Source organism: Aythya marila (assembly GCF_965140915.1).
Source record: "Aythya marila genome assembly, chromosome: 2".
NCBI classification, from domain to species: domain Eukaryota; kingdom Metazoa; phylum Chordata; class Aves; order Anseriformes; family Anatidae; genus Aythya; species Aythya marila.
This window is the reverse complement of record NC_139043.1, coordinates 27,108,012-27,123,267: the sequence shown is the minus strand read 5'-3', so window position 1 is coordinate 27,123,267 and position 15,256 is coordinate 27,108,012. Positions and strand designations below refer to the sequence as shown.

Sequence of the window (15,256 nt, the reverse complement as noted above, 5' to 3'; positions counted from 1 at the left end):
GTACCAAAAAATTAATGAAGTATGTCTGGAAGCCATTTAACATGGTGCTGGGCTTAGTGGGTGTCTTCCTTTGAAATTAATCATGTTGAAATCATCTTATTTCACATTTACTTATGCTTGTGGTTTTTTTTTTGTTTGTTTGTTTTTGTTGTTTGTTTGTTTCTTGTAAAGACTAAAGATTTCCTGAAAGCAGCTGTAAGCCCCTGCAGAAAAGTGTCTATGGACACTTCCAGGGAGTTATATGCTGATGTAGAAATTTTTTTTGGAGGTGATTGTTTGTATGTTACTTCCAAGTGAATAACTGGACTGTATTTTCTATTTAAAATGAAATATCATACGCCAGATACCTAGAGCTACATCTATCTCATTTTATCTATGGCTGAAATGTACCTGAAATGGGTGTGAATTGTCCTTCTGAGTGAAATATGCTGACTTAGCATTAAAACCATTTGAATATTCATTATTGCCCACATTTTTATTTTATGGATAGAATCAATGCTGTTTTTATAATACCCCAGTTAATTTCAGCATTAATTGTTGCTCTTCAGTTTTGGTGTAATAATCACTACTGGATATCCATCCACTTTGGAGTCACTTCATCCCCAATTTTCTTCTTCTGTAAAAATATATGTGAACCTACACACATGCACATGTAGATATTGTATACACAATGTACTTACCAGCCTGGCAACAGGACAGCCCAGGGGACTAGGATTTGTTTTGGACTTGTTTGTGTATGGAAGATGAAGAAAAGAGAGAATGGAAGAAGCTCAGGGTGCACCTGCAGTAAAAATGGAACCACAGAGAAGAAAAAAAGGAGTGCAAGGTGCTCCATTTCTCTTATATAGGTTTAAAATCATAGCCACGTGCCAAACATTATGTCAGGAAAATAAAAGTGTCATCTTATAACACATGACTTGCATGAAGGCAGGTTTCAGAACACCCGTCTGCCTTCTTGACATGGTGCCATTTTTCTGGTTAATGTGGCATTTTTGAGAAGACATGTAAGTCAGCCTTTTGATGACATTCTTGCTGAATAATAATAACTTTGTAGACTTCATTATCTTTTTCACTCTTTTATTCAGTTCAGTACAGTTCATACCACTTTCTTAGCAGACCAGCCATGATCCAAAGTCCTCTGGAGTCTGTAAAAGTGTTTTCAGGCTCTTCACTAAATTTTATGTCAGACCTTTTGTATGCAGTGACTAATGCATCAAAACAATTAGTTTGGGTAATTATACTATGTAAGTTGATTTTTAGAAAAATTGCCTATTTAGTTCCATAGTAATACCTATACCTTTGTTTCAATAAATATCACCTATGTTTATGCCAATTGCTCAAAAATATAAAAAGCTATGCACGTCCATACTCTCTCTGCATTGTGGAAAGTACAGTGATTAGTAGTATTTGTTTCACTACCAGGATGTTCAAAGAATACAAGGCATTATAAAATTATTGTGCAGGAAAACTGCATGTTTTTCAGTGCTGGGAGTTGTCATGGTCTGAGGTCTATTTATTACATCTCCAAGTATTTGCTGTAGTAGTGGGTGATCACTAGATGTCTAACCCCTGGACAAGGTTGTGTCAATTGGAAATTTATTTATTTTAAGCTACACCCACGTTTGGGGATTTGAGTTTCATTTCCCTTGACAACCATTATGCTGTTACCAATACAGAGACAGTAACATTAGATAGCTGCTTTTTCTCATATTCCTCTCATGGTTACAGCTGTTCCATGGTTTTGATAGAACCTTTGATCTTCATTCCCTAGTGAAAGTCCTGAAATACTGACTTTCTCATTACTGTTAAAAAAAAAAAAAAGGAAAACTTTAATTGAAAACCATCTTTTTTATTTTTATGATCCTTAATGTAAAGTGAAACATCTGTTGCCTTAGATTAAACATCAGGAACCAAGGGTTAACATACGAAAAGTGAAATTTAAGCCTCGTTGCTTTCTAGGAAAGTCACTGGCAGAGCTAGGACTGCCAACAGTTATTCTGGCAATATTTGAAGAAAAATGCAAGTTACTTCCTGGGTCTTCGTAGAAGTCTGTGGAGCCTGCAACTTTGAAATGGTGTGCCATTGCATCTGTAACCTTTCTGAACATATCCTGTCTGCCAGCACTTTGAATTTCTTTGCTGTCCTCTGGCAGAAACGAGGTTACACCAGCCTTACACCAGTCTGTGCTTAGCTTGTGATGTTAAAAACTTCCTCTAGAAATGCTGATTTCATATTACCTAGTTCAGCAACAGTCATGTCACTGTCAGAAGGAATGGAATATTAAGCTGAAAATAATAAAATATTATATTAAACTGATATTAAACCAAAAATAACAAAAATGTCTTTGGTTTTATTTCTTTTTGGATAGGGAGATCCAGGACCCAAGGGGCCACCAGGAGACGATGGGCTTCCTGGAAATTCAATAATGGGACCAATGGTAGGAATTTTGAGACAAAAGTTGGAAAGCAGAGAAATGTGAGACATAATGCAAAGCTCTTGTGAAAATGTATAAACTGCCTGAACATCTTTCTCAGGAAAGTAACCAACTAATTCTTCAACTTTTCTATCATCCCAACTTAAGTATATGCTTTAAAATAAGCTTATATTCTTTTCAAAGAAAAAACTCAAAATATATTAAATAAATAGTACAGTGTACCTCATTCTGCAAATTTCCCTCATGAAGCCTTCGTTAAGAAGGTAGCTCTTGAAATTCATCTCCACCTTTCATTACCTCATGTTGTCTTTGGTGCCTCTGTTTGAACAATATACACTTTTTTGAGTAGGAGCGAACAGGTATTATCTGTTTTAACAGTGGTGTTTCAGAACTACCAACCCTGCAATTTCAAAAACATATGTAAAACACAAAATAATGGATTTTAAAAATTGATCTCCTAACACTTACTTGTGTATAGGTTACAGAATGGGTTTTACTTGGTCAAATCCTTTACATTTTTAACTTCAACACTGGCAAAGGGGTGCAGTAGTCTATTGCAGGTTATGCTATGCTCACTGTGCAAGCCTTTAATGGTTTACTGGCAAGATTAACCACCCTTACTGGAGGGTGGTGGATAGCACATTTATATATTCAGTATTGATCCAGTGATGCATGCAGTAGCCTGTATTTTTGAATTTTCAACAACAGTAAAATGATTTACTTTGTCTGTAATCTGGAATGCTAATTCACTCTGTTTTTCCATAAAACAAAGTGATAAATGAGACTTAATTGTCCAGTCCAGTACTTAATCATTTAGGTTTTGATCATGCCATAACTTTTTTTTTTTCTTAATAATAACATTGTCCTGTTCTTCCTGCTGGATATGTAGAATCTCATCTACAAACTTCTTGAAACTTTTTCCTGTTTTTTACACATGGTAATGTTTACAGACAGTCAAAGCCATGGGCACAAAATGTATGTTTATATACTGTGTTTTTGTTTGTTTGTTTTTAAGAGTGAAGAAGCAACTGCTTCTACATTACTGCTTCAGGACATGACTTTACAACCTGCTCTGAGAAGGAAAGCAATGTAGATGAATTAATGTAGCATGTCATCAGTGACAACAGTGGCACCTGCCTTGTTGGCAGTGCACTGACTTGCAGTGAGTCACTGGGATTATGTTATCCAGATCCCACAAAACTGTGGGAAACAGTAATCATGGAAGTTCTCCCTGTCCATCTCTATTGTGTTTTGGATGCAGCTATTAAAACAAAAACAAAAAGCACAAAAACAACTAAATAATCTGGACTAAAGAACTGTCTTGTCCAGCAGATTTGGCAGTAGATTTATGACTTAAGTAGATTTATAGCTATGCTACTAATGGCAAAACCAGCTACTTGACAAAATCCCAGTTCTGAAAGAAAATAATGTGTTAACATGTATTTGGTATTTACAGTGGTCTGGTAAGATTAAATGAAAACATCTGTTTGGCATTTTTTTACTGCACTAGAATTGGAAGTAAAAATAAAGATGAACTCATGATCCATGATTTCTATTCTTGTTAAAAAAATGTCACGAAACGTTTTTAAAACATTTTTTATTTTATCCATAATGTAAGAACTATGGGTATTAAGAATGAGGAAGAGGTAAATTGGTTTTCCATTATAAAGCTATTCATGGACTAAAAGCACACTCATTGTTAAATTCTCAGAACTGAGTTGGAATTTCATGATTTGGAAAGTAGGAAGCATAAAGAAACATCTCCCAGGGCTCTTGCAGTTTGAAATTGGTGGTAAGATTCAAGTGTTTGCCTTTAAAATCTTTCAGTGAAATTATCCCTTTGGACTGTACAATAAGAGAGACTCATACAGACCAGTCCCTGAGGTCTGAGCTGCTTGTCAGGAATCCATCTCTAGTTTCTTGAAGTATTGTATGTTGCAGAAATTTCCAGGCACAATATGCTGATGAAATACACTGATAAAATAGCATTGTTCAGTCACTTGTAATTCCCTTCCCTTCCCTTCCCTTCCCTTCCCTTCCCTTCCCTTCCCTTCCCTTCCCTTCCCTTCCCTTCCCTTCCCTTCCCTTCCCTTCCCTTCCCTTCCCTTCCCTTCCCTTCCCTTCCCTTCCCTTCCCTTCCCTTCCCTTCCCTTCCCTTCCCTTCCCTTCCCTTCCCTTCCCTTCCCTTCCCTTCCCTTCCCCTATCTATTTTTATTGGAATTATTTATCTAATTTTATCTATTTTTATTTTTATCTATTTTTATTCCTCAGGGGAGAGGAATGCTATTTGCATGTAATTGTTCTTCAGGATGTTTTATCTTTATGTATATTAACAACTGACCTTCCAAAAATCTGCAACAGAGCCCATTTACCTTTCTTGGTTCTCTGTGACTGAGTGAAGGATGCACACTGCTCCTTCTTTGGACATATGCATACTGTGCTTGGGAATGGGTTGGGTGTGTGTCTTACGAGTATCAATAAGGATTTCCAACTGGCACATACGAACATAAATACTATAGACTGTCAACATACCTTGAGGGATACCTTAAAGTAATACGTTTTCTTTCTTGGTTCTGCAAGGAACAGTCTAGTACAAGCTCGGTTAACTTACTCATTAAATGTCAGGAAAATGATTGCTGAAATGAAGGAAGAGAAGACTGCTATTGGTTTCTCTGGTAGTGAAAGGAAGCACTGAGGTTTTGCAAATGGATAAAATCTTTAGTGGGAGTCACTGGAAGAGTGAACATAAGGAGTAATTGTCTCCTAATACAAGGCATTTTAGGCTAAGCTATGAGAAAATAAATATGTCATATTATTGATTATATTTCTTTAAATTATTTTCCTTGTAAAATGCAGCTTTAGTTTACTGCATAAGAGAACCAACGTGATTTCCCTGAAACACAAAATGTGCTACATAATATAACTTATGGTTAGCATACTGTGTTTCAGTATTGTTGATTTAATTGTTCAAAACTCGGGACTGTTACCCTCAAAGTCACAAATGTTTAACTTTTTGATTTTTTTTTTTTTTTAATTGGCTGAAGATAAAGGTAATATTCTGAAGATTTCTCTCTGCAACTACAAATCTAGATGTTGATGATTTCATAATGAGACCTCCTATTCTTCTAAAAGCTTAATTTGATCAACTGAAACCACGATAAAAAAAAAAGCACAAAAAATTCTGAGCTTTGCAAATAAATTGGAAAAGCTGGCGACTGCTATTCTATATTTCCAAAAGGATATTAAACAGTTTCCTCACATATTTGTTACAGTTACGTCATGATGATCCAGATACTGACACAATGCCTGATTTATTATTTTTGTACTTAGGGTAACCAGGGCCTGCCTGGACTACCTGGACCCCGTGGAGCAAAAGGTGATGGCCACAAAGGTGAAGCTGTAAGTTTAATTTTAATTCTCTACTTTTTATTGTTTGTAATTAGATTCTGTACATTGTGTTCTGCTTCTACTACTACTACTTCTGTGTATGCTCTCTATTTAACTAATTAACTGAATGTAATTAAGTTTTTCTTTCACTCTTTAGCTTATTTAAGTATCTCACATATATTTTGAAGCCCTTCCTTCCTTCCTTCCTTCCTTCCTTCCTTCCTTCCTTCCTTCCTTCCTTCCTTCCTTCCTTCCTTCCTTCCTTCCTTCCTTCCTTTTTTGTTCAATATCTCTAGTAACATCTTCTTGGCCAAATCTTAGAGACTTCACTGCCTTGTTTTTTCAGCTGCTTCTCATACCAGGGGGAGTCAAGTTATCTTTTTTTGAAGATTCCTCCTCCCCCTCCTCTTGCTTTCCTGATGGTTAGCTACTGAAGGAGTTAACACCTGAGTGTTCCACCTGGCACATCCATCACAAGGGCCTATCATCCTAAATATCAGTCATCCAAAGCCACACAGATGTGTTTGACAAATCTTTCACTAGAAGGTGTGAATACTGTTGCCATCCTTCTTTCGCCACGTCTGTAATCCAACCTTTTTCCACACTACAACCACAAGAGCTCTCCCAAATATTCTGAGGTGGGACCTGATTGCTTCCAAATAGGTCATGGCTCAGCTCCAATTTCCTGTCATTCAAACTGATCCTGGGAAGAGATCTCAGCCCTCCTTTCCCTTTGGGATTCAGAATTAGTTCAAAGGGTACTCACTCAAAATTCCTGGAGAAATGCTATGTACCTGATACATTTCACAGCACTTGGTGACACTAGACCAGCTCGAGACTCTTTGGAAGGTCAAGGAGTGCCAGTTTTGGACCCAGGTCCATTGAACAGGCTACATACAAATAAATGAAATGAAAACCCCTATCATTATCCCAGATAAACCAAAAAGCAAATGCAAAGGTGATAATAAAAAAGACAGTGATGCAAATAGATGATTGAAAAAATATTATTTGGCCTTAAAATGCATCGTAGCAACTAAGTTTTAAACCTTACAAGATTTCTGTCTAAGCTAGGTGGGAGAAAAAAATATCAGTAGATACAGAATCAAAGAGATCAGTGAAAGACTGAAAACTTTTCGTTCCTAAATAATCAAAGAATTCAAGATCAGCCCGGTTTGGTAACCATTGATTAATAAAGCTACCCAAAGGCTGGTTGTAGTTTGCCCAGTCATCAGTCACAGGATGGCAAACTTAGGTGGATGTGTGCATGCTGCACTGCTATTGCTGACTAAATAATTAAAAAAAAAAAAAAAAAAAAAAAAAAAACAGAAAAAAAAAAAAAGCTTCAGTATTGTATACAGTATTCAGTATGCAGTAGTATTCCTGATGTTTATTATGCTTATTATAGGTTTCCACCTTTGCGTGCCCCATGGTCTGGAAAATCCCACTCTATAAATCACTCGTGGACACGAACAAGATATATGTAGTTAAGGATCTGTAGCTCTGATAGAGCAAAGAGATCTGGCATCTGAATGCTGAAAGGGAGGGTAGGGATGCCTCCAACAGCATGAAGGACCGCTGAAGGGGCTGTGAGGGACTGAATGGGAAGTTCAGCAAACAGGCTGTCAACACAAATAAATCAAAATATGTTAGTTCTGCCTGACCCCCAGGTTTAATGGATCAGCTCTGGTATCCCAGATGTGGTGTATGAATCATGGAGCAATATCTGCTTTCTGACTGGTTTCTCAGCTGAGAACAGCTCTGATATTCTTAAGTCGGGAGCAGGACTTATTTTCCTCCACTCTGGTAGTCTTTTTTGGTTTCCACCTGGGACTAACTATGATGCTCAGTACACATTGGAAATATTATGCACTCGACAAAATACAGCAGAAACAGAGATGTTAATAACTACTGCTGAAATTTTTTTCTATATGGAAGAACATAAGTACTACTTCTTTAGGACTGGTACTGACATGCTTTATTCCTCTCCTGTACCAGGGACCTCCAGGACCAGCAGGCCCTCCAGGACCAGCAGGCCCAAAAGGTGTGGGAGATCCTGGACCAAAGGTACTAGCACAGTGGTAGTACATGCATCTGACTAGTAGACAGGGTAGACAAATATGTCTCCTAAAAGTGCATTAAATTAGGATGAGAAAATGCTGAAATCTTTGTATTCCAGTCAGAAGTTTGTCGATAGGCTTCTCTGCCATGTTGGATGCATAACAGTTCTTGCTTTATCTCTGCAGATCTTTCATACACCCAAAGATCCAGGATGTTTCTAGGTATTGGAGTTTCCATGTAGAAGTTAGAATCCAATGCAAGTACAGTATTGACTGTACTTTCACATCTCCTTTTGTCTATGGCAATGAAAAGGGCAAAGGCCCCCAAGGAGTAGTGGAAATAGAGGTTACTGGAAACAATTAAATATTATTAAAGTTACTAGAAAGCGATTCCCAAGAGAAGACTGAGTCTTAGTCTAAAATGAATATCAGCTTAGAGAAAAAAAATTGATGGAAAAAAAAAAAAAAAAGATATGGAGATTAGAAATACATCACTTCCTTTGTTGTTGTTGTTGTTGTTGTTTTTTCCATAAAACACAAAATAGATAAATGTTAAAAAGTTCTAAGCAGGGTGTAATTGACTTAAAAAGTCACATTGTAACTACTGTGTTATAAAAACTTGGAAAAAGAAGAGACATGTATGACGAAGATCATAGAAGAAATTGCTTTAAAATATCCTGCAGAGTGGTTTTATTAATGATTTCCTTATTACATGTGTGAAATAGGAAACAGGGAACATGCTGCAATAGAAAGTAAAATAAATATTGCCCAAACAAAATTTTTCCCAAACAGAAAGGACTTTAAACTTTAGTTCCCAGAACATGAGAGTTCCCATTAAAAGCAAACAACAACAATAATGTCTTTAAAATATATCCACAATAAAGGAAAAACTGAATGCCACTCATCCTTAGAATGACCAATAGCCTGCAGATAGGGACCTGAAAAACCTGGCTTTATACTTCTGTTCAGAGCTACCACTTATCAATATATTGAGATATTCCACATGAAATAATGTGGTTTAGAACATGACAGAACTACTAAAGAACTAAAAGTAATTTCAGTTATGCCATTTGGTATAGATTTACAGAAAATATATACAGCTAAACTAACTAGATATTTTATGTGAGGGGAATTTTTTTCTTCTTTTTTATCTTCTTTTTTCTTTTTTTTTCAAATATAGATTTTACACTTGATATAATGCAGCCTTACAAGAAATTTTTCTTGGTACCACAGAAGAACATTCCATTACAGCCTAGGATATTGTATAAAAATATGAAGTCAGATATTACATAAAAATGTAACCTCTGGCTACAAAATGTCTGGGGGCATCTTTCCATCTGGAATTCCCCTGCGCCTCCTACTGGAGAGTAGCATTTTCCCCAGAAAAAGGAATTGAAAGGTCATATCAGGTCATCCAATAAGAATATCTCCCACCATGATACCATGGTTGAATGAGTACAAACCCCAGAAATATACATCAAAATTTCAATGGGAATATAGGGGTTTTATTTAAAGAAACTTGAGTTAAACAAATACAAAATGCAAATAATATTTGTTTGCTTGTTTTATTTTTCTGTTTGTTTGTTTTTAAATGAAAGGAAACCACTAGAATAACTGCAGTGAAATTTCTCACAGCTGGAATTTTTTATCTCAACCATTGTGGTTGTGTTTCTGAAAAGCATCAGAAATATACAAAGTATACAGAAATAAACTTAAGAAAATCATAGTGCCTGGCTAATAGAAGAGATCAAAAAGTGGGTCACAACTCACATTTGTTCTTATAGTCATGAATCCATGTAATTGCTCGATCAAGCAGTTATTTGGCTGTATAGTTATTACGAAAGTTCCAAACCAGATCATGACTGACAGAAGAACAGAATAGTATCATAAAATGCCTTAGATGGGAGGAGGTAAGAGCTGTAAAGTAATGGTAAAGTAAAGTAAAGCTGGTAATATATCCAGCTTTTGCGCTGGAGGATTTGTGATCTAGTCTTTTTATCACAGGCATTCTTACACCTCTGTAACTGTCATGACATAATAATATATATATATATAAAAATATATATAAATAAGTCATATATTAGCTATTACAATACTTATGTTTTCACCTTCAGCTCTATGTGAAGTAAATCATTGTCAATCGAAGCGAATTATGCATATTCTCTTGTAAACACCTCATGTCCTTAGTTGTCAGTCTCTTCTCCACCTTTGAACAACCTCAGAGGTATTACCATCCTTGCAGGTCTGAGAGCTGAAGTATATTAATAGTACTAGTAAAGGAGGTTTATTGGTAATTTCTTGTTGTGGAGGAATGGGACTGAGGCTCTGTTAATTGAACATTATTGATTCATGATAAATTTATGCAAAAGAAGTGACCAAGTGAGGCTGTTATAGTTTAATAGTATTTGATTATTCCAGAAATACAGTAATGGATTATCTATGATAGGACTTGGGTGTTATATAGCCTAATGGGCAAGGCTTCAGAACCTGCAGTCAGTCTGGTTTAGGCAAGACACACACACAAACTCAGAATCTTCTTGCATACTCTGCACGAGGGTTTTAGGCTGGATTGGAAATGTGCTGTTGAAATGAAGTAGTTCCAATTTACTGTGCTTTGGGTTATGAACCAAAAAGAGGTCAGAGCAAACGGTCTCATAGCACAAGATATGGATTCCCTTCAGATGAAACTGAGCTAGATCATCAGAGCTGGAAGCATTCTTAATGCGCTTCTGCCACTAGTGGGTGATCAGCCCACAGCTGCAGGCTAGGAGCTGCCTGCGGTCACTGCAGATGCATTGCTATTGGGCCTGTAGCACTGTTTGTTGGAGGACACGTGCTATTAGAAGCTTCCTGTAGAGCAGATATTTCTACTCCTCATAGCCAGTCATGGGGTAGATTGGGAATGCACCACATCTGTGGGATATGGAGAGGTGGCATCTCATTCTAGGAAGAATTGTATTATAAAAAAAAATAAAAAATAAATCTGTAGAAATAGCTGTCTTTGCAAATAACACAAATAACATAATTAGGGGAAACCATGCTCATATCAGATTTTGTTTAAAAAATCAAGCGTAGATCTACGGGTTTGATTGTGTTGCAGTGTGACATTGCCATAAAATCTGGCTGCTCAGAGCACTGCTTATCTAGCGGTCTCTGTCAGAAATTAAAAAAAAAAAAAAAATCAGAGTTAAAAACAAAAACTTAATTTGTATTTTTAACTTTAAAATAGGCAAGTTTCTTTTTTGTGATTGAACTAGATTGACATGTTAATGCTATAGGGTGAGAATGTGTACTGATTCTCTAAGTGGTGAACAGCCTTGCTTTTGCAATGTGGGACTGTTGTTCCAAAGCATTCATTATCTAGGTAAATAGCCACACCTGTGATGTAGTTCTGTGCATCCACGCTAAACATGGTGGAGAGTACACTGGAAAAAAAGAAACAAAGAATATAAACAGCTTTTCTCCCTCCTTTCAATTTTGTACTCCTGCTTGCTTATACAAAGTTTGGAATCTTCAGTCTCTACAGAACTTCCTGGTAGCAAAGGTGCTGCAAGGGAAAACAGTTCACCTGAATTGCAAAAATTCCCCTAGAACTTAGTTCCTAAAGTGCATAACCTTCCATGTTTTTTTTTTTTTTTATATATTTGTTTGAATTTTAATTAAAATATAAGTACACTGGCTATCTCTTATCCTTTCCATATTTAAAAACAACCAACCAAACAAACAAGTAAACAAAAAATCCAGCAATCTCAGCATATAAAAAGAACATTTATTTGATAAAAGTGACTCATAAATTTACATGGTAGTTAATGTAAAATTCCTTTGACTGTCACTACATAAGAATGTTCCATTCAGCTGAATCAGAGTTCTGTTCTCCCCCCCTTTCAGAAATGGCTCACATATGTGCACACTGCAAGATAGGAATTTTGTGTATCAGAGGTCAAATTCACATGAAAACACAATTGGAACATGTGGGATGCATTCAATCCTGGCAGCACCCTATTTTCTCTAGCATTAAAACAGAGGCACATAATGTCAGAGGATTAAAAAAAGATATAAAAGAACTATTGCCAACTAGGGGGTGGGTTGCAGACATTCAAGAGCAAGAGCACATCACTAGAAATAAAGGTTCATTCTCAGCAATTGCACAACAGAAAGATTATTAAACTCACCAGCATAGCCCCTAGTGTATGAACGCTTGGACTGGATCCATTTGCAATACGCCTTCTGCAGCTTGGGGCCTGTCTATTTGAACTAAAATAGGGAAGGTGGAGATGCAGTTACTCTTTTCTTAGATGTTCTTCTTATAAATACCCTTCTATCAACTAGTTCTCACTAAAGAGAGCACTGCAATGTCTCCTGTGTGTTTCAATACCAAATATACATGCCTCACAGTAAATGAGATGTATATGATGAGAAGCCAAAATTTATTTCCCAGGTGAGCATTAGCTCATTAAACGAGTTTTCTTGATCCAGTGATAAGGAATAGGCATTGGAGTACCACACTTTCATTGTCTTGATGCAGCTCGCTCTTTCTTGTTTCAGTGGTGTTTTTCTAGTTCACTGCAGATGGTGACAAGCTTGTCTACAAGCACAGTGCAGAAAATAAATTAGAGCTCATCAAAGAGCAGTACTAATCCTTCTTGAAATGAATTCCCTGGAGGACAGCTTAGTGTCACATCTTAGAAAAAAGAACTGCTCCACTTCACAACTCATAAAGCAAAATAGAAGTATTTTTCCTAAGCCAAGAAATACAGAAACTTTGAGAATTACTATAAAGCTCTACAAAAGAGCTTTTCAGTGAGACATCTGGTATTAACTAAGCATGTGAAGCTAAAATTCAATCCTTCACCTGCAATGACCCTGTGTAAGAATGTGTTACCCATGGGAGGAAGAGAGACACAACTTCAAGTCCCTCATGTGCTCTTTTTGGTCAGGACTGATCCAAGAGCAGGTTGCAGGTATATTCAATACTGGAACACATGGAATTGTTTCCCTGCTGAGTTACTTCCCTTCACAGTGGCTTACAGGCTGCTTCACAATCGACAGCAGCCCAGAATCTCCAAAAAGCAATGCATACTGTAAAACCATATCTAAATAACCACCTCTTAGCTTTGGTACCTCTGGCGTGTTTCAGAGGCTTAGGCAGAGAAACCTTTGTCTGCTCTGTGCAACATCTGCTTAGGTTTGTTTCATGGTTTATGAGGACACTGAAGACTAATAGTTTTTCCCTTAATAACAGATGGAACTAAATAAGAAGATGGCTGCATTTACCTAGACTCTGAGTATTTGCTAGTAATATGACAATCTGAAGCTAATGAAAATACTTTGCAGGAGGAACTGATAAATCAGGAAGGTTTTAATCGATGAGGAATATCTACCCTTCATCTCACTGCAGAAGGGCATTTCCCAGCACTGTGTGTCAGACTCTAGTGCTACAATCTTGAAGTGCTTAAGATTGTAATCTCTAAATGTTTACAGCTAGAATCTGCCACAAAATGAAAACAAAACAAAACAAAAAGTTTAAGGACATTTCCAATGTCCTTTGTGTTTGCATTAGTAGGGAAGGTGTGATATAAAAGTCTCAGATCACAGTAAGAACACCTTTCATATGTGAGAAAAAAGTAGCCATCTTTTTTGCTTCCTTTTCCAAACCTGTCTAGACCAAACCAAACCAATCAACAAACTCTCCTCTCTGATCACATCTGAAGGAGAAATTTCCCCCTGACTGTATCCGACAGTTGACTTATCCCACAGACCGTGAGCTTGACACACCAATTTAAAGCTAAGAGCATCCCTGTACCATGCCTGTGTCCTGACTCAAGCTGGCCAATGTCCATTGTTTTGGAAGAAAAAGGGTTTGAAAATAAATTTGGAAGCCAAAAGTTACTTGAAGAAGGAAAGCATTATAAGCTAAATTTAAGCCTCAGCCTTTGGATTCAGGGTTCCCACCTCTCCAAATCCATCAAACCTGAGCATAGTTTAGGCTGTGATATATTTACATAAACAGTACAAGTCAGGACTTGGCATGGGAGCTTCATAACCACGTACAAAAACCACAGATTGGAGTGATCTGTCACTAGAGGCTGAATCTCGGGCATTTCACCTAAAAAGCAGTCATTATAATGTGAAAGCTGCACAATTCTTCACTGAAAGTAAAAGAAGTCATTAAAAGATTCTGTACTTTTCTTTCGTTCCATTTTAACCAGTACAATATATTATTTCTTTTCACCTACCACAAAGTCTCATCTGAGATCTGCACGATTCATGCTTGTGCCTCTCTTCTGGTTAGAATGCTCCCTCTGCAGGCACATCCATTATTAGAGCTTTTCCTACTGCAAAAACTAATAGAATGAAGGGTTTTATCAATAAAAATATTTATTTTGTCAAGAAATACCATCTCTTAGTGGCTCTGTTGTTAATATATTGGATGATCAATAGCTTATCAGAACATTTTTTCTTGCCAGCACATGCACAGATTTACAGACATTTACTGAACCTGGTTCAGAAATTTCTGCATCTATAACGTACTTTTTTTTTTTTCTTTTCTTTTTGAACTGATGAGCATTTTCTAGTGAAAATATGCTGCATGTGTGCCTATTGACTTGCACAGTTACAGACTGTGGAAAATAAAGCCTCCTCTATGTCTCTGTGCCTTTTCTTGTCGATAAGGAGCCCTTGTGCCTACCTGTTCCTAGTGGGCATCTTGTCCATTCTGGCAAGCACTTACAGAACATGATAGAAAAAAATATCATTTTCAATTGATTTTTTTTTTTTTTCTGTAGCTGGTAAGATAAATCAGAGTGTTACTCTGCTGGTGGTTTATACCATGTGGATCTTTGCTTGAGGAATAGAGTGTTCTTACTTGGAGCTTAAATGATGTGGGTGCCTACATTTTGGGCTTTTTTTAGTTGTTGTTTAATTTATAGTGCAACTGTTTATAACATTTTTGTATTTTGATTTTAAAACTCAGAAGTTTGACAAAATGCTTTGCAAGTGGGTAAAAGGCCTAACAGTTAATAAATGTAAAACTACTGATGATACCATGACTCTTTTCAGGGAGACCGTGGAATGAAAGGCTATCCTGGGCCCCCCGGGCCACGGGGGAGTGGAATGATTGGTCCCAAGGTTGGTGTGGCACTGCCTTGAAGCTTTCTGCACACTTATGCTGCCAGACTCTGATCTCTCTGACACCAGAATAGCTTCCTCAGTTATTGATTTGTATTGGTGCAATTGCAGCAGGCATCACGCATAAAAACATGGGCACCAGACATGCGCTTCTACTGCCTGGGTTAGGAAGGAATACTGACTGGATGAAAATTGCATTTGCAGCCAAATTTTATGAGATTACAGCTGGAAATTACACAGAACTGTCAAG

At 37.0% G+C, this 15,256-nt stretch overlaps 1 protein-coding gene across 1 annotated transcript in view; it reads left to right on the top strand.

Moving 5' to 3' along the window:
• The window catches only part of COL28A1 (collagen type XXVIII alpha 1 chain), a gene marked incomplete at both ends in the record, with an annotated part of 63,635 nt that overhangs the window by 35,668 nt on the left and 12,711 nt on the right, over positions 1-15,256 (top strand). Inside the window, 4 exons of the mRNA XM_082755060.1 lie at positions 2,369-2,437; positions 5,765-5,833; positions 7,817-7,885; positions 14,938-15,006. Coding sequence (XP_082611186.1) covers positions 2,369-2,437; positions 5,765-5,833; positions 7,817-7,885; positions 14,938-15,006 — 276 coding nt within the window. The remainder of the gene's footprint in view (positions 1-2,368; positions 2,438-5,764; positions 5,834-7,816; positions 7,886-14,937; positions 15,007-15,256) is intronic.